Source organism: Cetorhinus maximus, chromosome 16 (genome assembly GCF_964194155.1).
Source record: "Cetorhinus maximus chromosome 16, sCetMax3.hap1.1, whole genome shotgun sequence".
Taxonomy (NCBI): Eukaryota; Metazoa; Chordata; class Chondrichthyes; order Lamniformes; family Cetorhinidae; genus Cetorhinus; species Cetorhinus maximus.
In genome coordinates, this window is record NC_135894.1 from 61804954 (window position 1) to 61828883 (window position 23930).

Below are 23930 nucleotides of genomic sequence, written 5' to 3' on the forward strand. Positions count from 1 at the left end.
GTATTCTATATCCTGATCACCTGTGTGTCACACCTTTTTGTATGACTTGTACAGCACAGGTTAATAACCATCTTCTCCTAAACTGTGATTAGAGACACACTGTGCAATGATCTGTGATGCACAGTGAACATAATTTGTCTGAGTAACTAGCTGTTATTTCCTTATCCTATTCTCTGAATATTCCAAGTGTAGACTTTGCAGTGTCAAATTAAATAGGTAGTAATGAAGTTTAAAAGGAAGGCGCTGATTCTTTTTTTGCTCCTGGAAATGGTGACAAGCAGCGCTCTGCTAACACAAAAATTAATGGCGGCAAATCAATTTATTCACAAATTAGACCATTGATAATTGAATGGAATTTTCAAAGCACAGCACAGTTTTCAGTAAGATACTTCAACAGCAAAGGCCACTTAGAATCTGCCATCTTGGTACAGAGGTGATTCTTGTGGAAAGCAGATTTGCTCCTAATGCTCAGTTACTAGATTCTTCTAAAGAGATTCATTATCCATGGAATTCATTACTCATTCATCCATTGAGCATCTTAGTTAATGCTCAACCTTTCAAACTAAATATTACCTACCTGATCTGCATCTATTTTTATATTCAGGAAGTCTTTGGCCTGAATTCTTGTGCAGAAAATGTCAGCGGAGGCCCGAATCCAGAAGTCCCACCCCCAAACGTGGCCTCCCACATTTTTTCTGGGGGGTGGGAATGGGAGTGGATTATAAATCGCCCATTCGTAGCTCACAGAGGCAGCTGCCAATATAAATCAGCAGCAACCTCCACTCAGATGTGATTTTGGTGAGGTAGGTTTCTGAATCACGAAGTGTATAAATTAATCCTGGTAGGAACAGGTCTGAACCTTATGGATTCATTTGGATAACAAGGTTACCCTTTTTAAGAGGTAAAGTACCTCTTTGAATATGGTCCCAGGAGAGGTAAGACAGACTTTGGGACTGATAAGGCACCCTTTGGCATAGGTCAGGTGCCCTTTCAGATTGTTAAAAGTAGACATGATTGTGCCTAAAAGGTGCATAAACTCATTGGAACTGTCAAGCTGTCAAAGAACTGTCAAAGCTGTCAAAGACCTGTCAAACCTCATTGGAACTGTCAAAGCCATCAAGGGATTTAACTCTGCTGGGATTTAAATTTAAAAAGAATGTCTGAAGTTTTTTTAAAAATCAGTGCCTGCTATTTCACTCTGTCTGTTGACATATGCCTAAGGACTATCATTTTAGGATTTGTGCTGCATAACTGATTTTACAACTCACATTATCACAGTGGGGCCTCTGTTAAGTGAGCAGTTTGCTTGACAGTTGTAAGTGGTTATAGAATAGAACTTCTTGTTTTTATAAGAGATGAAATACTTAAGTGAAATGTTAGTTTTCATAAAAGATTGGAATTGAAGGAATTTCAATGTTTTTTTTATCAATGAGTGTTTTTTTTTTAAATAGTAACATCATCAGTAGACACATGACTTTATTTTATGTCAGTATGGCTCCTGATGTTTGCTATTGGTGAATACTAGGTGAGTTGGCATGGAGGGGGTTAGGGAAAAGGGTGGTGAGTGGGGGATATGGGTTGGCACTAAGTTGGCATGGGAGCTATAAAAGGCTAGGGGGTGGTTAGAGGAGCATAGGTGTATGAGGGGCCATGGAGCATGGGTAGAGGGTTATAGGGTGGCATGAAGGGTATGAGGGGCTATGGGACGTTGATGGGGGTCATGGAGTGGCACAGGATGGCATGGATGTGGCATGGGGAGTGTGTGGAGGGTGAGGAGGGTGAGGGCTTGAGGGCTTTTTTTTAATAACTTCAACAAAGTGCTGGAGCACAGAGTCAGGCCTTCCACTCAATCCGCCTCTGCATTCGGCAGCCTCCACCACTCATTCCGGGGCGGTGGGACTGATTTTCAATCTAGCCACCTCCTCCCCCCCCAACCCAGAATGAAAAGCTAACCTTCCGGGCCTCTTTTTCCTGGGTTGAGTTGGCTGAGCTGCCTTTGACTCCTGATCTGGGAGCAAAAATCCAGGCCTTTGTATCTAAATCTGTTACAATTTACTTTGTAATAGTTTTCCTTCATCTGTATGCTGGCTATTGCTGGAAATTGCCAATCAAAGCATCCCACGAAAACACTTAAATGAAAAAGTAACAACAGGCATACAGTACAGCAGCTGGCAAAGAGAAAAGTACCATAGTGAGGTCTTGTGACCTGTATTTCCAGTTTAGTTATCATAACTGGTTAATTAATTCAGGCACTTTAGTACAAAAATGAAGAATAGGAAAAGATCAGTTGGTCTGTGGAGGCTGTCCCGTATTGTCATGGTTATGACTACTCCACACCATCACCATCATGCCCCCCACCCCCTAACCACCCACTAGCCAACTAATCTCCTTGGAGAGCCAAAAGAAGGTTGGCCGCACTAAGTAACCTGTCCAGCATCCTTTTGTTTGAAATCATCTGTCCATTTTCCATCATCAATTGTCTATCATCCTCTCCCTCTATCTATCCTACTGTCCTTCCTGTTTCCTGCTGCCCTTCCTGTTTCTTGGTGTCCTTTTGAGGTATTATGGCTCAAACAAAGTGAGGATTAGAAACATGACTAGTGGTTTGATAATATCAATAGTAATTAATAAAATTATATTATACCAGTTATGAATCTCATCACTATATTTGCTGTTTTCCACTCTATTTTGGTGCTTTATACTGAGCAGACGTTTTTGAAACATTTCCATTTACGTGTTTAACTCAAAGGCTTTTGCAGTTGGGTTTTAACTTCAATGATTGGTTAAATTAATTCTAAATTGATGGACCATGAAATATAAATGCAAGAAATTGGGGGAGGTGGTGGCAGTTAATTGTCAAGTGAGTTAATGACCTTGAAAGAAAAATGTAAATAAATGGTATATGGTATAACTTTTCTGTAAGGTTCTATCCTTTTACATTCATTTTAAAAATGTTACAATGGTACCATCGTATTCCAAAAAATAATTAGATTAAGAACAAATCTAATGAACAGTTAGAGGTGAGCTACAGAAGTGTCCCTGGTCCCAAGGATGTATTAACTTACATATAAATGAAAAGGCTAATTACATAAGACCAAAACCACAAAAGGACTGTGTTTAACTTTGTCATCCAACCCCTCTGGCCAGCTGTTATTTTTTATAGCATGCATAGGATATACTCTAACCTCTTTATAAAGTGCCTGTTGTGTTCTACTATGAGAAAGCAGTTAAAATGGTGAGTAGAACTTATGAGGAGTTACATTGAGTAAGGACAAACATAAGCAGTACTTGCCCTATAGTCCATTTGCACATGCAAATATAGGGTCGGAACACCTCCTTCAGTTCCCTGTTGCAACATTGGTTTCTAACACTACACCAGAGGCAAGACCACCCAAAAATGGACACGCTTGAATTTAATCCCCAAAATACATAAGGTGCTATGTTAAACAATGATTTAGGTGATGTCAGATTGTCCAGAATCCTAATTCACTTGTTTGCCATGTGTTTCAGAGATCAGAATGCTATAAATTATAAACATGATTATTCATCATCACATGTCCTGATTTCTGGTCTGGTAGCCAGATTTAACTAGTAAATTTCAGTGATCTTGTGGTACACAGAAGGCGACATGTTAGGAAGCAATGTCTGAGGCAGCTCAGCGTGCCATCAGCGCCAATGGCAAATGTCAGATTTTTTTTGATGGCCTATTATATATATTTAAGTAAGGTCACAGAATAAGGAATAATAGTAATAATGAAGACCTTGCCAACAGAAGACCAACAGAACCCATAGAAAACTTTCTTCAAAAAATGCCTTCCTACCAAAAAATATGCTCTTCCTTAAAGTATAATTGAATAGCAACAATGGATGTTTGATAAAGAGGTTATATTTGAGGACAGTAGTTTGATTGAATGATTTGATTTATGTTGTGATCCTTCAGTCAGTCTCTGGCTCGATTACAAGCTACTATAGACCATTAGTCAATTGCCATTTAATTGACAGCATATAGCTGTGATCTATTAGTAGTCAAAATTCATATAATAGTTACCAAACACTTTTACATAACTGCTAACCAACTGTTATCCTCTGCACTCAAATTTATTACTTACAATGACATGCATTGTGTTTGATTTCATTTAGCACCGAGATCACACTGTTAGTTAAAATGAAGATCTTACTTCGATGTCATTGTGCCTCACTAGAAATGTTCTGTATCTCCTGTGATGACAGGTTGGCCTCATAACACCATGTGTCACTGAATTTTATGTTACAGAGTGCTGATGTTATGACAGAAACAAGTCTACTTTTTGCTTATTAGTGCACCTAATTAAACAGTGACACTACGGTGCTTTGCCTGGATATCAAACGTTGAACCAAGATTTTTCTTGTTTGACACACCGTTATATGAAGCTAAATTTAGTTTAATATGATAGAGTGTATGAACAATTAAAAATGTGCTCCCATGATGTATTACAAGGCATTGTTGCATGAAGCCAGTTTAATGGTGGCCTTATTCATGCTCTCCAAATATTATAAAGACAGAAATGATTTTTGACTTAGTTTTAATTTTTAATAGAAGTATGTTTTCCAGTAACTTAATGAAGTCATACAGCTAGATTAGCTCCAGTTAGTAGAATTGATTAATTTGTTATCCCTAATCTTGCAATGGTTAAATTCCAACCTTAATAAATATAGCACTCTGTGTCTGAGTTGCCAATGAAGTTATGAAAATACTAATCCAAATTCATATCATCCCTTATCGTATACTGTCCTATCCTGGTTGAAGGAAAAATCAATGATTAAAAATGACTATATGAAAAATAGTGGGCAGATCATTGTCTCATTTCATATTTGGTCATTATATAGACAAGTGTTATTCATTAGCTGCACTTGCATAGTGTGAACTGCTTCTTCTGTTTGGGTAGAAACAGTATGCAATGCTCAGTCCTCACCATTGCCTGAAATACTGCATGAAGATAGCTGCCTACCTTTGTTTTTTTTAATCCAATCTCAGTAACAAAGTAAGTAACATCAAAACAATATAAGAATGTCAGAATACTTCACACAATAGTGTTTGTGATATTCGGTGTGACATCCTGTTCCAATCAGCTGATATAGTCATTTCACATTAAGGTTACATTGAAGCATATGGTACTTCTGTTTCTCTGTATAAAACAAAACTACTGAACAGACTAATTCCTTTTGTTATTCCACATCTTTATTTGAAACCACCTTAATGTTTTTTCTTCTTCTTTGCAGAAAGCAGATTTAGCAGTTGCTCCTCTCACTATTACCTATGTGCGAGAGAAGGTTATTGACTTCTCAAAACCCTTCATGACTCTGGGAATTAGCATCCTCTACCGCAAGCCCAATGGCACAAACCCAGGCGTTTTCTCCTTCTTGAATCCGTTGTCCCCAGATATTTGGATGTACGTGCTGTTGGCCTGCCTTGGGGTCAGTTGTGTACTTTTTGTTATTGCCAGGTAAGGTAGAACAAGCGTGATTGTGGGAGGGAAGGGGAAGAGAACGAGAAACATTACTTCAATAATTAAAATTGATTTTCTTTCTCAAACTGTGTTCCAATATAATTGATAAAGGCGGTTTCTTCACTCCGGCAGTACACACATCAATGCGTAAAATGTTTGGTATTCAGCTCTTTTTGCTATTAGTTATAACTTAATTAATATGTTAAGTCATTATAGTTAGACATACACAGCATGTACATGCTAAATGTGACTCATTCTCTATTAGTTATGGGGAGAAGATAGGAAAGTAAAGTTGAGACCACAATCAGATCAGCCAATAATGGAAAATAAGGAGATGGCAGATGAATTGAATAGGTATTTTGCATCGATCTTCACTATAGAGGATACAAGTAATGTCTCAGAAATAGCTGTAAATCAGGGATTGGAAGGGAGGGAGGAACTCAAGAAAATTGCCATCACCAGGGAAGTGGTATTTAGCAAATAGTTGGAACTGCGGATTGACAAGTCCCCAGGTCCTAATGGATTTCATCCTAGGGTCTTAAAAAAAGTGGCTAGTGAGATAGTCGATGCATTGGTTTTAATTTTTCAAAATTCACTAGATTTGAGGAAGGTTCCATTTGATTGGGAAATAGCTAATGTAATTCCTTTATTCCAAAAAACAGGGAGACAGAAAGCAAGAAACTATAGGCCAGTTAGCTTAATATCTGTCAGGGAAAATATTAGAAACTATTATTAAAGAGGTTATAACAGGGCACTTAGATAAATTCAAGGTAATCAGGCAGAGTCAACATGGTTTTGTGAAAGGGAAGTCATGTTTAACCAATTTATTGGAGTTTTTTAAATAAATATCAGGTCCTGTGGATAAAGAGGAACTGGCGGATACTCTGTACTTAGATTTTCAGAAAGCATTTGAAAGGTACCTCATCAAAGGTTATTGTAGGAAATAAAAGCTCATGGTGTAGGGGTTAACGTATTGGCATGGAAAGAAGATTGGCTAGATAATAGGAAACACAGGGCAGGATTTTCCAGTCCCACCATCTGTTGGGATCATCCGGTCCCATCAAAAATCAATGGACTTTTGGCTGGCCTGCTGAATCCCCCGCAGAGGGTCCCACCATGGTGGGGCTGGAGATTCCCAGCCAGGGGGTAGGCATAAATGGTTCATTTTCTGGTTGGTAGGATGTAACATGTGGTGTGCACAGGGATCAGTGCTGGGGCCTCAGCTCTTTACAATTTATATAAATGATTTGGATGAAGGGACCGATGGCATGGTTGCTAAATTTGCTGATGAAACAAAGATAGGAGAAAAGTAAGTCGTGAAGAGGACATAAGGAGGCTACAAAAGGAAATAGATAGGTTAGGTGAGTGGGCAAAGATCTGGCAAATGGAGCATAATGTGGGAAATGTGATGTTGTCCATTTTGGCAGGACGAATAAAAAATAAGCATATTATCCAAATGGTGAGAGATTGTATATCTCTGAGATGCAGAAGGATCTGGGTGTCCTAGTGCATGAATCACAAAAGGTTAGTATGCAGGTGTAGCAACTAATTAGCAAAGCTAACAGAATGTTATCATTTATTGTGAGGGGAATTGAATACAAGAGTAGGGAGGTTATGCTTCAGTTATATAGGGCATTGGTGAGGCCATTTCTGGAGTATTGTAAACTGTACTGGTCTCCTTATTTAAGGAAAGATATAAATGCACTAGAAACAGTTCAGAGAAGGATTACTAGATTAATACTTGGAATGGGCGGGTTGTCTTATGAAGAAAGGCTGGACAGGCCAAGTTGTTTCCACTGGAGTCTAGAAGAGTAAGAGTTGACTTGATTGAAACATATTTTAAGATCCTGAGGTGACTTGACAGGGTGGAAAGGATGTTTCCTCTTGTGGAAGAATCTAGAACTCAGGTCATTGTTTCATATAAGGGGTTGTTCATTTTGGACAGATCTGAGGGAAAAAATTTTCTCTCAGAGAGTTGTGAGACTTTGGAATTCTCTTCCTCAAAAGGTGGTTGAGGCAGAGTCCTTGAATATCTTTAAGGCAGAGGTAGATAGATTCTTGATAATCTAAGGGGGTGAAAGTTATTGTGGATAGGGAGGAATATGAAGTTGAGGTTAAAATCAGCCATGATCTTATTGAATGGCAGAGCAGGCTCGTGGGGCCGAGTGGCCTACTCCTGCTCCTAATTCATATATTCGTATGATCTTATCGAATGGTGGAGCAGGCTCGAAGGGCTAAATGGCCTGCTCCTGCTTCTGTTCCTCTGTTCCTATTTAACAGTAGTCAGGTTTTCGTGTTAACATTTTATGATTGTGCTGAGTTTTACATTTAGAAATCAGGATAGTTTAGTGTCAAAGTTCAGTCAACACCATTTATGTGTTTTATTTGAGTACTCATCTGGACTAGCCAGATTTATTGCAAAGTTAAGAAATACTGTAGAGGTTGGTCCCTCCATAGCTGTGCTGCAGTTTTCATCATCAGGACAACCATTTCAGCAGGTCATGCTTAGTTTAGCTGGTCCTACCCATATAAATGTTGGAGGAATACAGATATTAGTCTCTCATGCCGCCACAACTAAAGCAGAAGCGGTGCTTGTAAACTGGATACATGCTCATTGCTCCCTGTTGCCAGTTTAGTGAGACCAAATACCAGTGCTGGTCAGTTACTGCTAATAAATTATACTAATTTTTCTGATATTCTTTTAAATTTCAACATTTCACAAATATAAAAGATGTAATTTTTGTTCCAAATCCTGTTATGCTGAATAGAAAAAAATGTTTTTGCTGCTGAAACACATTTGATAGACATGACTCAAAGCTAAGTTAACTTTTCCAATTTCATGAACATGGTTCTTTCCACTGGAGTGGACATTGGAACTGGTGCTGATGCCAATTCCACGCCTTTTTAAAGAATGTCACTATCAGTCGCAAAGGTGTTTCACATAAGATGTGCTAGCCTCAGTTATTATAGAATGACACGGACTTGAAGCAAGGGAATAGGTGCCAATGTTTTTTTAACTTTATTCTTATGGGGGGAGGGGGAGCTTGGCCGTTTTTCCTCCATTTTTTGTATTTTTATGCCTGTTTTCTGTTTCCCTAGCCCATTGATTGGAAACAAAAGAGTAAGCCTCATGGCCTTTTCCCAAGACATTGCCCAATGTCCCTGGAACTGGCTGCCAGAAGGTGCCAAAGGTGACTTTTACCCACCCCACCACTGCCCACCACCACTCCCCACCCCCTCCCCCCAACCTCTAACCTAGGTTTTTCCCTTTTTTCTCAGCATAGCCTCTGCACAACTTCTCCTAGTTTAACATGGTCTGAATTGGGAATGCAAATCTGCAACCATCCCCGCTTTGAGGCACCGAACAATAGTTTGATTATGCTCAGCACCAGTAGTGACACAATTTGAACACATAAATAAGGAAATAATTTGGAAACAAGTACGGTAAGTACCAAAACAACAGACGGGACTTTTCCTATAGACACCTGAACCCCGCTGTCAGGTTCAAATGGAGGTTCAAAAACCTACACTGTGTGGGGAACAGTCACTCAATGTGATTTTGGGCGGAGCAGTCAATTAGTTGTCATGGGTCAGACTTGCTGTCCAATTAAGGACAATGGGCAGGCTCTCAAAATTGGAGAGACAATCAGAATCAGGGATCTTCCAGCCTTAAAGAAACAGTAGGCTGAAATGGCAGGTAAATGAGGGAGAGGATGCTTCAAAATAGAAGCCCAATTTTTCCTAAATTTAAAATTAAAAATGGTCTTTGCCAATGGACCACCACTGTGGGGAGGGATCATGGGCAATCCCTCCACAGGTCGGCCTGAGGCTGCCAATGCAACCAGGCAAGCAGGGAGGGCCTCTAAGCCTACCTGGAGCAGTGGTTCCTTGGTCTGTCACCGGGAGGCTGCCTCCAGGCAGCTAAAATGGCCTTTGTCACCTCTGGGAACTTGGAGGCTGACTGGAAAATCTCAGTCAGCCTTCGTTAATAGGCCTTAATGAGTCCTTAATTGGTTTAATTGTCTACCCATCGCATGTGGGCGGGTAGCTATGCTGCTCCCAACTCACCTCTGGGAAAATGGCCTGTGGGTGGGTTGGAGTCGGGGAACTGGAACGCAGGCCTGTGGTGCTATTTTTAGTGCCCACATCGTCTCCATTGCCGGTGCCCAAGCAGGGGCCGATAGTCAACTCCGACCATACAATCCATTAATGTACAGCTGGTACATTCAAAGATTCTTGCCTGTCCTCATCCCCACGCAGTATCATACTTAATAAAAAGGCCTTTCAGTACATATGCAAAGTTCGACATCCTTGGCAGAAATCCTGTCATTCTCCTTTGTGTGAGAAAATGCCTTCTCTTTTAACAAAAGCTATTTGATGGTGGAGAACATGGTTTTCAGCACCAAAAATGTGCACTTTTTAATTGACAGCAAAATCACTTTTGTGATTACAGTAAAACTGTATAACTATGTTCACAATGCTCATAATTCCAACCTCCCCCTCTGCATTCCCACAGTGGCACTTGCAGAAGCAACGTCCTTAAAATAACCCTTGGTATCATTATAGAAGAATATTTGCATTCATGAGAGCTAAATATGTTTTTATTAACAGCTCTTCTTATGTAAGTTTTATAAAAGGTAGCTGAAATAATTCCTGATGTTGTTCATACTGAATGCTCTGACATAAAATTAAACTTCTTTAAATTCAGTTAGATATATCAGAAACACTTTTGACTATCACACTCTGTTATGTCTTATGTTTTCTCTTGGAATACAATGTACCCTGCATGGTACAACACATTATTTTACAAATGCAAAGTTTTCCACTGATGTAAGACATTCTATTCTTCCCCTCCTGTCCTGAATGTAACTCTTTCGAGTACATTCACAGTTCTTGACTTTTTTTTTCCGGGAGTGGGACATGAACCTACAACCTACTGACTCAAAGGTGAGGGTGTTATGAACTGAGCCACAGCTGACACCTCCTGTCCTGAATGTATTAGCTTTAAATATCAGGCCACTTGGCCATGGAGAATATCACAGCTGAGCCAAATCTTGTCATCACCTAATGTCAATTTACATATACTTCCATCAGGGGTCACATGATGGTGAGTAACTATAGGAATCCTGTTATGTAGTCCATGAATGCGGAGGCACTTGCAAGGCTCCTGTAACTGCCCTGGATGAGATCAGCTAACTTTGCATGGACAAAGGATTAAACCTGGAAGCACTCTGGTCTACAGTTTTCTCTATGCATTGCACTTATGAAGCAATACAATAGGAGAAACCATATGAGTTTTTATTGCATTTGTGGTGCATTCGAAGCAATTATCTTACAGTAGGTTGGCTGATAGTTGTGTTATGGGTTCGTTTAATGTCTCAATGATGAGATCTTGAGACTTGTATGTTTAAACATGAACCATTTATTGGTAGCCTTGAACTACATACATATCCCAGTTATTGCCATGCATGGTGCTGCTCCCATGCAGGTAGGCTGCTTCTAGAGCATCCTGTCTGAGTCAATTATCATGTGACTCTATACAGCATACCTTGGGTGGTGCTATTCTCCAGTCCCATGTTAACACTTGCTCTGCTCAGCACCTTTACATTACAATGGGATACAGGCATATACAACATCATACAACACTGGTAACAGACTTACTTCCAGAGACAGAAATTTGTTGTTTAAAGTCTCACTACAAGGATCTGAGCATAACATCTAAGATGATACTTTAGAGCAGTTCTTTGGAAATGACTATTGAAGGTGATGTCTTTTTAATGAAACATTAAACCAAGCTCCATCTACCTATTTAAGTGGATTTGGAAGATTTCTGAGTACTGTTCAAAAGAGTAGCCCCGCCCAGTATTTATCCATCAATTGAACTCCTAAAATAAAATTAATTAGTCACTTACCACATTGCTGCTTATGGTGCTTTGCTGTCTACCAGTTGGCTCTGGTGTTTGCCCAACAAAACAGCAGTGACTATATTTCAAAAGCAAATAGTTCGATCTGAAGCATTTTGGAATATCCTGAAGACATGAAAGGTGCTATACAAATGCATTTTCTATTTATTTTATGTTAGGTAGCAAGATAAAGCATACATAGCGAATCACAACAGTAGAATACTCTCACAACATCAGTAGGCACAAGTTATAAAACTTTCTTTATGTCAGCCAACCATCTAATAGAAAGATTTTATTATGAAGAAGAGATGTGATGGCTGAAAAAGGAATGGTAAAACCCCACCATTTTGAAAGAAGCTTAGCAAATTAGGCAGCAGAGCTGTGAAAATCCTTAATCTGCTACTATTAGCCAGCAAATGTATCCTGTCTATTATTGACTACAATCAAAGAGTGTTGTGCATAAATAGGTTTCGTGTTTTGCAATATTCTTTTTTTAGTTTGTAAAATATTGCTCTTTGATATTCAAAAATTCTGCAATATCTGTGAACAAATGTCTTTACCATATGACACTACTGTCACAAGGAAGAATTTTCACTGAGCGGGCAGGCGTGCGCCCGACCTGCTTGAGCGTAAAGTAGCGAGTGTGGGCGTTGGGCAAGCGCCCCGACTTCATTGCGCACTGGCGCAATATTTCGTTCAGCAGGCACGAGTCGGAGCCGCATCCACCATCAATTACGAGACCAGTTAAGACCATTAAGAAAGCAATTAAGCTGGATTTTATGTTGCCCAAGAGATTTCACACTCGTGGCATGGGGAAAACGGGCAGGCGGGCAGCTGACAATTTGCTAAACCTCATCCAAGGGCAGGATAAGAAGGGTCAGCAGCATTGCCAGTGTGAGTATTGAGGAGTTTTGGAGATAGTTTGTTGCTGGTTGTTTATTGGTACTTGGCAGCTTCACCTCTGTTCGGGGTTTCATTCTTAGCATTTCCAGACTTCATTTCAGGACTTATCGGTGTCTCCAAGGCCCCCGGAGGATTTCGACTATGTGGAACCTTCCAGGTATCAGACAGTCTTCCGTTACCCTGGTAATGGGGATTGTGGTCTCTGCTGGAGGCACCTCCCCCTGAGGAGGAAGAGAGGGGCAGAAGAGAGAGGAGGCCAGTTGTCCCAGTGCAGCTTCCAGGAGACAGAGCTGTGGGAGGAGAGGCGCAGGCACAAGGGGTGCAGGGCCAGCTGGAAGCCCGAGGCAGAAGGGGCTGCAGAAGACACCACTATCCTGCTGTCGGGTTTACAGGCGGCGATGCAGCTACCTCAATATGTCTGAGGTGCAATGCCAAAGGAGGTTCCACCTCTCAAGGGAGCCTGTGACCATCGTTTGGCAGATGATTGGGCCTGAGATCAGCTCCGACTGACCATGTGTGGGTGGACACCCCATGCCAGTGGCTCTGAAGGTCACAGCGACCCTCAACTTCAATGCCTCCGGCTCGTTCCAGGGCTCAGCGGGGGACCTGTGTGGAGTATCCCAATCAGCTGTCCACAGTTGCGTTCAGTTGGTGACAGAGGTTCTGTTCAGGAGGGTAATGACCTTTATTCTTTACTGTACAGACAAGGCCAGCCAGGCTGTGAGCGAGCCAGAGGCTTTGCAGTGATTGTTGGGTTCCCCCACATCCAAGGTGCCATCGATTGCACGCGTGTAGCCATTAAGGTGCCAGCGGGTCAGCCGGGCACCTTCATCAACAGGAAGAGATTCCACTCCATGAACGTGCAGATAGTATGTGACCACAGGATGCAGATTCTACAAGTCTGTGCAAGGTACCCAGGCAGCTCCCATGACGCTTACATCCTCAGACACTCCCAGGTGCCGAGGCTCTTCAGTGCTTCAGCCCGGCTGGATGGATGGGTGCTGGGTGACAAGGGCTATCTGTTGAATAGGTGGCTTATGATGCCTCTCCACCACCCAAGAGCAGAGGCAGAGTAGCATTATAATAGGAGTCATGCCTCCACAAGGGCATTGGTAGAAAGGACCATAGGGCTTCTCAAGATGCGCTTCCGATGACCATTCAGGGGGAGCACTACAATACCCCACAGAGTGGGTGTCACTGATTGTGGTCGCATGCTGTGCTCTCCAAAATCTGGCACTGGCAAGGGGGTCTCACTGGAGGAAGAGGATCTTGACGCAGTTCCACAGGCTGCAGATGATGAATCCAGTAGTGAGTCAGAAGAGGAGCACAGTGAGGAGAACGCTGAGGACATGGAGGCAGACCTCAGTAACCTCCAGGAAGGCAGGAACACCAGGGACACTTTGATCCAACGCTCCTTCAGCTAGGCTGCCAAAGGTCTGCTTCCACCTCATAGCAGGGCTGCCGCCTCCATCTAGAATGTCTGAAATGACCCTTTCATTTGCACCCAAAGTCCACTCAATGCCTGTGCAATAAAGTCTCGAGCCACTCACATCCAGCATTACATACTGGCTTACCCCACACCAGAAAGAAAAAATGTGAAGCATACTCCAGCTATCAGAACCAAAGCAAATTTAATGTTATTGTCACATTGAAATCATTACGACATTACCAATTCTGGTGCTGATGTCCACACCAGCAGACATATAAACCAAACATAAATGAACAGAAAATCACCTGTGAACTGTCCCTCTTGTGCTCATGGTGCCTGAAACTTATGTTACATGTTGGTGCCCCCACCCACCCACCCACCTCGCTGGCAGTGGCATTGGAGACAGCCTGCTGACTCTGCTGTCTTGTTGGCCTTAATGACCTTTGCGGTCGTCCTCTGGCCAGTGGAGTTTGTGCTGGGCCTACCTGGGAGGGAGTGGCCAGTGCCACAGCCGGCACCTCCCCAGTCATCGCAGCCTCATCAGATGTCACGGTCACTGGCAGAGGGGCGGAGGAGCTGCTGCCATCATCCCGAGTGCCCTGAGAGAAGCCCGCAGAGACGACAAGCAGTTTGTGCACCAACGTGAGGTCACTCTGGATCTCCCAGCTCACCATTGATGGACGGGCACCTAGCTAGGATATTGGGTGCCTCATCCATCTCCAGCACTGATACTGACCGCCTGAGGTCAGTGCCTGTGTGAGGGCTTACAGGTCTGAGCACAACCCCAGGAACCACTGTCCTGTTCCTGGAGCTGCCTCTCCATGAGAGTCGCAACTCTCTCAATGGAGGAGGCAGTGTGCTCGGCCATGAGGGTCAACGCAGTGCTCATGCTCCGCATGGACTCCTCCATAACGGAGACCATGGCATGCAGACCCTCATGGATCTCTGCCAGATCCTCCTGCACATCCCACTGGATATCCAGCATCTGCTGCCTTATAGATGACTCCAGAGGCTCATCATCTGCCTTCGACTGAGCATTGTCCTGATCCCCAGCAGTCCTTTGACTGCCGGCGCCCTGGGCACTCTCTGCCTCTGCCTGCACCTTAAGCGAGTATAAAGTGCCCTCACCGCTGTGCACCGACATTCTGGCTGCCGAACTAATGCCCACTGAGGTGCTGGTATCTGCGCTAGTGTCTGGTTCAGACACCGGGTGTGACATAGGTGCAAATGAAGCCTGGCGGTCCTCCAGCATCAGGGGTGGCCCTTCGAGGTCCAGAGGGCAAGTGTGTGCTGACAAATCTAAGAGAGAACAAGGACAATGTCAGTAATTAAAGTCATCACACTATCACTGTGCACAGGCATCCTGGTGAGACAATGGAGATCTGCAACACAGTGCCATCATCTTCCAATGATCAATGGGGACTCCAGGTTTGAGGCTCCCATCAATGAAGAGACTGCACTAAAATGGTTGCACAAACCAAATCTCTCACCTCTGTGCACTGTGCTCTTACCTTTATCTGGCACCCCTGCCTCTCCATGCCCGGTTGCACGTGGAGCGTGCCAGGTCTCCAGCTCAAGGGCGTCCTGCTCGAACCTGGTCAGCAGCAGCAGGTTGGGTGGGCCACCGTCTGTACGTGACCTCTCTGCTTGGTTATGGCTAATCTTCTCCTGAAAGGACAGAGGACCATTGATTAGTCCACTCTCTACCTGCAGCGCCATTGCAGCCCGGCCAACCTCAGCTGAGGAACACCTTGTAGGGCACATCCAAGTCGTGGCCCTTGAGCCGCAAGGCACTCAGTCCAAGCAGCCAGGTCTCACCCACTTGGCCAGCTCCGGGATTATTGACAGTTGGCACTCAGACTCTAGCACCCCTGAAGTCCACAGGGGGGTGGCCACACCTTAACACTGCTGCACACTGATCCATACCAACATGGTACTCACCCTTCCTGAGCGCAGTCGCTCATTGAACCTCTTCCGACACTGCACCCATGTGCACCGCACCACATCATGGCTGCTCACCTGCACTGCAACCTCCTCCTATGCCCTCTTTATGAGGTGTGGTGGCCTCCTCCTCCCATCTCTGAGGACAAGAGTGTCCCTCTTGGCAGCCACCTCCTCCTGGAGGACCACGGGCACTCATCCAAAAAGCGGGGGGCCGTGCGCACACCCGACCTGCCCTCCCACCTGACGTCTCCAGCCGCATTCAACTCCATAACTTGAATGTTGAAGACACAGAAGACACATTCTTCCCTGGCAGCCTTCAAGGGGCTGCCTGTGCTGATTTTAAACCGGCCGCTGGGTCGCCATTGGACCCGGCTGTCGACAGGCCCCCGCTCCCACCGGGCCCTTCCCGGCCAGTGGGGAGCAGGCTTGCCAGCGTGAAATCACAGTTGGGGACCGATCGCAGGTGGCAGCCTGTTTCCCAGCCGATCCCAGGCCTGCAGTCTGCGCCTGTCCGCCAAACTGAAAATTCTGCCCATAGTCTGTGGTACAGGAATCCAAATACCAAGTGGACAAAAAGCAAGTGAAATTTTGTGAAATTATGGGGGCATTGCACTCTTATTTTTATAATTATATGAGGAAAAACCCACAAATAAATAATTTGGCACCTCGATGAAGTACATAAACCTGAACCACAGAATCACAGAATTGTTACAGTGCAGTAGGAGGCCATTCAGCCCATTGTGTCTGCACCAGCTCTCTGAATGAGCAATTCACTTCGTGCCATTTTCCAGTCTTCTCTCCAGTCATAACCTTGCACATTCTTCCTTTTCAGAGAACCGTCTAATTCCCTTCTGAATGCTTCAATTGAACCTGCCTCCACCAAACTCTCAAGCAGTGCATTACCACTGACCACTCAGTGCGTGAAAATTTTTTTCTCATATTTCTTTTGCCAATTACATTAAATCTGTGCCCTCTAGTTCTTGATCCTTTCACAAGTAGAAACAGTTTCTTCCTATCTACTCTGTCCAGACCTCTTATTATTTTGAATACCTCTATCAAATCTCCTTTCAGCCTTCTTTTCTCTAACAGTCTTAACTTCGCCATTCTATCATAACTGAAGTTCCTCATCCCTGGAACCTTTCTTGTGAATCTTTTCTGCATTCTCGCCAATGCCTTCACATCCTTCTAAAGTATGGTGCCCAGAACTGGACACAATACTCCAACTGAGGCCAAACTTACATAAGTGTCTTACATAAGTTCAACATAGCCTCCTTGCTCTTGCATATGCCTCTATTAATAAAGGCTAGGATATTGTATGCTTTGTTTATCGTGCTCTCAACCTGTCCTGCCACCTTCAATGACTTATGCACATATGCACCCAGATCCCTCTGCTCCTGCACCCTCCTTAGAGTTATACCCTTTAATTTATATTGTCTCTCCATGTTCTTCATAGCAAAATGAATCATGTCACATTTCTCCACGTTGAACTTCATCTGCCGCCCGTCCACCCTTTCCATCTTGCCTATGTCCTTTTCAAATTCTACACTGTCCTCGTCACAGTTCACAAAGCTTTCAGGTTTCGGATCATCTGCAGATTTTGAAATTGAACCCTGTACACAAAGGTCTAGGTCATTATTGAACATCAGGAAAAGTAACACTGACCCCTGGGAACCTCCACTAAAAAGCTTCCTCCAGCCCGAAAAACATCCATTAACCACTACTCTCTGTTTCCTGTCACTCAGCCAATTTCATATCCATGTTGTTACTGTCCCTTTTATTCCATTGGCTATAACTTTGCTCACAGGTTTATTGTGCAGCACTCTTTCAAATGTCTTTTGGAAGTCCGTGTACACCACATCAACACCATTAGCCTCATCAACCCTTTCTGTTACCTCTTCAAAAAAAACTCCAGCAAGTTAGTTAAACACATTTTCCCCTTAAGAAATCCATATTGGCTTTTCTTAATCAACCCAATTTGTCCATGTGACAGTTAATTTTGTCGTGATTTATTGTTTCATGTTTCAGACTCATTTTGGCCTGTTCTCATTTGGGCTTGCAGAATTTCATATTTTCAATTGGTCCCTATCAATTAACAGAAAGTTGTGAGTGAACTATAGTTGGCCTTAAGTGTTCTATGTAAAAAGGAGGGAAAGGTGACCAGTTTTCCACTGACCACTGTAGTATGGGGTGTAATACTAACTGTGCGATATGCTAATGAGACACAGTATACATCATCACAGGAAGTGATGCAATGTCTCATGTTCTTGCTGTCTTTTGTTGAAACTCATGGCAAGATGAAGCGACAGCAACTTGTTTCTTAATTAAGTTAGTGTTTTCATTACCTCAGCAGACTCTGTAAATATTCTGTATTAGCACAAGACAAAGAAAATTATATGGTGGTAGCAAGTGAAAGAACAAGCATGGAAAAGTCTCTGCCATTATAAGAAAGCTTTGAGAGGCCACAGGCCGAAACCAAGCAGAAGCATGGCTGAATCGACACCAAATTTCACACCACATTGAACCTTATTGTGAAGGAGAGCAGTGAGCAGGTCAGTACACTATTATATGCGATAGGTGGCTATGCAGACGATATCCTAGTCAGGCAAAGGATTGATGAAGGAAAAGCTACATACAAAGTAATAGAAGCAATTGATGTCAACTTCAATCTGTGAGAGGGCACCGTTGCTGAGTGGGTTAAATTTAACAAGCATACCCAATGACAAGGGGAAAGCAATGATAGATTTATCAATGATCTGCGTAAACTTGCAGAGAATTGTGAATATGGCAGATTAAAAGATGAACTAATCAGGGACAGAATTGTTGATGGAGTCTTGGATGAAGTATTGTCTGACCACTTGCAGTCGAGAGATGATTTAACCTTAACAAAGGCAATTCAACTGAACAAACAATCTGAGGTCAGGGTAACAGGGAGAACCATATCCCAAAAATGACCTACCCAGCTAAATTTAAAAGCAGAGAGGTGGCCAGACAAAAGCAGGGGAGGCAGGAAGAGTGTCCATCAACCACCCCAGCTAAGTGTAATCAGTGTAGCAGAAAAAAACGCAGGCACGAGAATTGTTCCGCCAAAGAGGCCGAATGCCATTTTTGCAGAAAGAAGTGTCACTTTCAACCTGTGAGTCACAGTAAGAAGCCTGTACAGAATAAGCAAAAAGTAAAACTTTTGAGAGGTGGCAAGATCCATGAAGTAGGAGATATCAATGATATTCCTTGGAGGGATCCAGGAACCAAGCAGAAGCTACTGGAGTGCTGATATACTAGCAGAGGGAAACAAGACACGCTTTAAGTTAGACACAGGTGCAACAGATTTGATTCTTTCTTATGCTGAATCATGGTTGGAGAAAAGTTCTCTTCAGCCATCATACATACGGGTCAGAGTTATAGAGCTCAAGGTCATAGGACAACTGAATGTAACCCTTCAATATAGAGAGAGAAAAATCACTGAAACCTCCCATCGTTTTGGAGGTTTTTTTTCAACAGATTATGCTTTGGCATGACATCACTGCCAAAATCTTTCAGAGAACACTGTCAAGTATCCTCGAAGGACTGGATGGAGCCGTATGTCACATAAATGATGTCCTGATCCATGGATCCACTCAGACAGAACATGACGCTAGAGTACGAACTGTACTGCAACACCTACAGGAAGCAGAACTTACACTCAACAACAAATGTCAATTCTCGCAACCGACTGTCAAGTTCCTTGGGCATATTGTGGACACATCTAGTGTCAGAGTTGATCCACAGAAGGCAAGAGCAATCAAGGAGTTTACAGCTCCTCACAATGTGACAGATCTCCAGAGACTCATGGGTATGGTAAACCAAATTGGAAAGTTTTTGCACAACCTAGCTGTTGTCAATGAGCCATTACATCAGCTGTTAGCACAAGACAATACATGGTGCTGGGAGGAAGCACAACAGAGGTCTTTTGAAAAAATCAAAGCGATGCTGATATCACCTGATATTTTAGCTCACTATGACCCAGAACTCCCCACTATCATTGTTGCAAATGCATCTACAGGACTGGAAGCTCTACTCTTTCAGATATGGATGGATGGAAGGCATAGACCACTTTACTACACATCCCGTTCACTGACAGAGACTGGACAGAGATATGGTGCAGAATTTAGCCCTTGTTGGGTGGACTCAGCAGGGGAGGGCGGGAAGCCGACCGCTGCTCGCGATCGAGGCCGGAAGGCGATTTCGTGCTGACAGGTCAATTAAGGCCTGCCCAGCGTGAAATGTGAAACCCTGATTGGGGCCACACCGCCATTTTACGTGAGCGGACCAATTAAGGCCCGCCCAGCGTGATGTGCACCCGGAAGTGCTGAGCGCTACCTGTGCAGGCGGGAGGGGTGGTTACCTGACTGGTTCCCTTTGCTCTTTCAGACGCGCGGAAATCTCCCTGCCTCAGGGAGATTTGTTTAACTTATGGAAATTTGAATAAAGGTGGGAAAAAAATTTAAGGACGCGTCCCCTCATGTGAAACTGTCACATGACCTGGGACATGTCCATTATTTATTCCAAAAATTTTTACTTAAATAATAAACCCTTCATGAAACCTCATCCCGCCCGTGGATGAGGTTACCTGAAAAACGCAAAGGCCGCTTGGGCTATTCGCCTGCCCACCAACCTTAAGGTTGGACGGGCAGCTCAGTTAATTACATTAATTACTTTTTAACAGGCCTTAATAGGCCTTTGACAGTTCAGCGCGCTCACCGAACTGACAATCTAAATGATGTGTGGTGACGTCGGGATGTACGCCCGACGTCACCGCGCGCCGTCATATGCGTCGGCAAGTGGGACCCCACCCCCGGCTCGCTGACACGAAAATTCTGCCCTCTGTGTTAGCGCAACACTACCAAGGCCTGAATTTTTCCTGCGTTGGGCGGGCTTGGCAGGAGCAGGCGGGGACAGCCGCAGAGCCAACCGCCGCCCTCAAGTGGCTCCGCACCGCCATTTTACATGGGCGGGGCTATTAAGGCCCGCCCAGCGTAATACGCGGGCGGTAGCACTGAGCACTACCTGTGCGAGAGGGGGGGGAGAAGGGAGAGTCGGGTCCAACGCTCTTTCAAGCATGCGTGCGGGACAGCGTTCCAATCTCCCTGAGACATGAAGCTGCCTCCAGGAGATTGAAGCACTTTTAAAAAACATAAATGAATGTAATAAAAATTTAATAAAACATGTCCCCTCATGTGACTGTGTCACATGAGATGGGACGTGTTTCTATTTTTCAAAGAATGTTTTTATTCAATTTGTAAAAGCTTTAGGAAACCTCATCCCGCTCCTGGATGAGGTTTCCTAAAGAATGTAAAGGCCGCTTGGCCTTTTCACCTGCAGGCCAACCATTAGGTTGGACAGGCAGCGTAAAATTGAAATGAATTAGTTCCTTAATGGCCTTAATAGGCCTTTTAAATTTCGGCGGGCATGCAGACAACTCCAGCGCGCGCCCGCCAAATGAACCATCGCGAGACAGTGCAATGATGTCGGGACGCACACCCGGTGTCATTGCGTGCCATTTTACATGCCGGCATGTCGGGTCTGCCCCCGCACGCCGACTGTAAATTCCTGGCCCAAGAATATTATAACCAGCACTCAGAAGCCCCTATTAGATGTGGGGCTGTTTTCTTTTCATTCTTTCATGGGATGTGGACATCACTGGCAAAGCCAGCATCTATTGGCTATCCTTATTTGCCCTTGAGTTGAGTGGCTTGCTGAGCCATTTCAGAGGGCACAGTGAGATGGAACAGATGTGCACTAGTTGCCACACAGAAGTAGCCTCCTACACTGTGCGAATTGGGTGATGGAAAGGATTGGTCTCAGTTGTGGGATGACCACCACATTTGAAAATTCTGCTAGCATTTACGATCTATAGACATCCACATGAAAAAATATACACTAGTTTTGCTATTGAGCAGTCTTGCAGAAGAATGGAATTATAGAACTCTGTGTGCCTCTTGGAAAATAGATACTTAGAATAAACTGCTTGTACATGAATATAGCATATGGCGTTTCTCTTCGGTTAAAGAGGATACTGTGAGTAAATTCTCAGAGTTTGTCAAGTATTCTGGACGGATATATACCATCAGAATGCTACTAGAGTACTAAAATAGTATCCCAATCTTATTAGCAATCACTTGTTTAGTGCATTAGAATACATTGGAGGAGATGAACCTTCAAATGTATTTCAACTTTGGATGGTCAAAAGTGAACTGTTGGGCTTTCAGTGGGTCCCTATGGAGCCAGATTAAGGTTCAGCTATGGATCACATAGGGCTGCATTTTCCGGGCAAGGGGGTGGGGCCCGTTTGCCGACGTGTAAAATTACGCGGGGTGACGTCAGGCGTGCATCCCGTCATCACCCCACGTCATTTAGATTTTCAGTTCGGCGGGCACGCAGCCAAACTGTCATAGGCCTATTAAGACCGTTAAAAAAGTAATTAAAGTGATTAATAGACCTGCCCATCCAACCTTAGGGTCCAACCTTAAGGTTGGCGGGCAGGCCGGGAGCCCAGGCCGGCTTCTGAAAATACATGAAACCTCATCCATGGGTGAGATGAGGTTTTATGAGGCTATTAAAATTTGCATGAAATCTCTAAATAAAAGAAATTGACATGTCCCACCTCATGTGACAGTGGCACATGAGGGGACATGGCAGTAAATTTTTTTCTCATCTTTATTTAATGTTTCAAACCTGAGCCGATCGCCCTGAGGCGGCACTTAGCCTCAGGGAGATCTGTGCGCTCTTTTACGCACATGCGCAAAAGAGTGCACTCCCAGCTCAGGGAATTTCCCCCCCCTTCCCCACACAGGGAGTGCATAGCACTTCCTGACAGATGTCACGCTGGGTGGGCCTTAATTGGCCCAACCACATAAAATGGCAGCGCGGTCCCGACTGGGGGCGCCGATCGGGAACCCGCCCATTCGCACTCGCTCCCGCAAAACCCCCACAACAGGGGGGAGGATCCTGCCCATAGATTTTACTGAACCAGACCTTCTTCAATGTCTAAGGCTGCACTTGGGCTATTTACCCCTCACACATGCTTCGTAGAGTCAGAGTTAAAAGAAGTGTTTGCATGGCTTTCGATTTGGGGTCATTCTTCATTAATGAGCTGCTGGTTGTCAAGAACATGTCACAACAGATTACGTTTATACAGTTTACTCTTTCCCTGGAATCGCTGAAATCTAATACCAGCTCAGTGCTTGGAATTCCCTGAAGATATATATAATTTAAAGCAGATAGGTAGCCTGGGAATGAACACCATATTGATCCATGGATCAGTTCTCTGTCAGTGAGTTTGACAGATGACGTAATTTGCAGAGTTCCTCCTTGAAATCCTGAGGATCAGACAGAAGGTTGAAACTGGCTAAAGGGGGCCTTTCCATAACACCCTCTCAGAAGCCAGGTTTGGTAGCTGTGCTGCTTTTGATGATTTGAAGGAGTTATTTTTGATTACATGTTAACAGAGATTTAAAGGAAAAGACACAACAGCAAAACACTATCCATATGCTTTCAGATAATGAGTACAGTAGCTCTGAATGTATAAACTCCAGATTAGGACAATCTTTCAGGAAATTGAATTGAAAAAGAAAATCTCACACCCGGTAACATGTAAGGGTAATTATTCATTCTTTGTAGTAGTTAGCCTGGGCAACAGAATTTAAAAACCCTAAATAAGTGGGGACTATACATTTAAGCCATGAAATTCAGCTCCATGGCACCTAGTTTCTCAGCGTCACAAGTGCCCTTTTACCTCCAAAATGAAGTTTGCTGCAGGTGCCTAGATTTTTCATCGAACTACACCAAACACCATTGTGCTGAGGGCAGGGAGCATCCACTGGAAGCATGCAGAGTAGGCAGAATGTGATGTCACTTAGTATAACACTGATTTCATGTCTGCACTGCCATTTGGAGCCCAACGTTAAATACACAAGTCTAAACATGTGTTCTGCAGCAGGAAGGACTCCATACTAATGCTATTTAAAGGAATCATTAACTACTTAAAGGTTACTTACTGATTAATATCTTCTGAATCTTGCTGCAATTGAAGAAGTGTTTGGTTTCCAGAGTTTTTTAAAGTTGGTAAAGTCTATAGGGAGTGGAATGGCAGGTGCTGTGGGACTTTATCCTAACTTCAAGGATTCTCCTCAAGGCAATTGCTCCCCGACATGGATGCAGCAGTGTGTACCCCCCCCCGGGCCACAGCATGACCAGGAGAATGAACAGAGGAGGCACTGGAGAAGCTGC

General features: G+C 43.7%; 1 protein-coding gene across 3 annotated transcripts in view; it reads left to right on the forward strand.

Moving 5' to 3' along the window:
• The window catches only part of LOC144691614 (glutamate receptor ionotropic, kainate 1), a 378270-nt gene that overhangs the window by 294461 nt on the left and 59879 nt on the right, over positions 1-23930 (forward strand). For all 3 annotated transcript variants that reach the window (XM_078559883.1, XM_078559884.1, XM_078559885.1), the window contains exon 11: positions 5260-5483. In XM_078559883.1, the coding sequence (XP_078416009.1) occupies positions 5260-5483 (224 nt within the window). The remainder of the gene's footprint in view (positions 1-5259; positions 5484-23930) is intronic.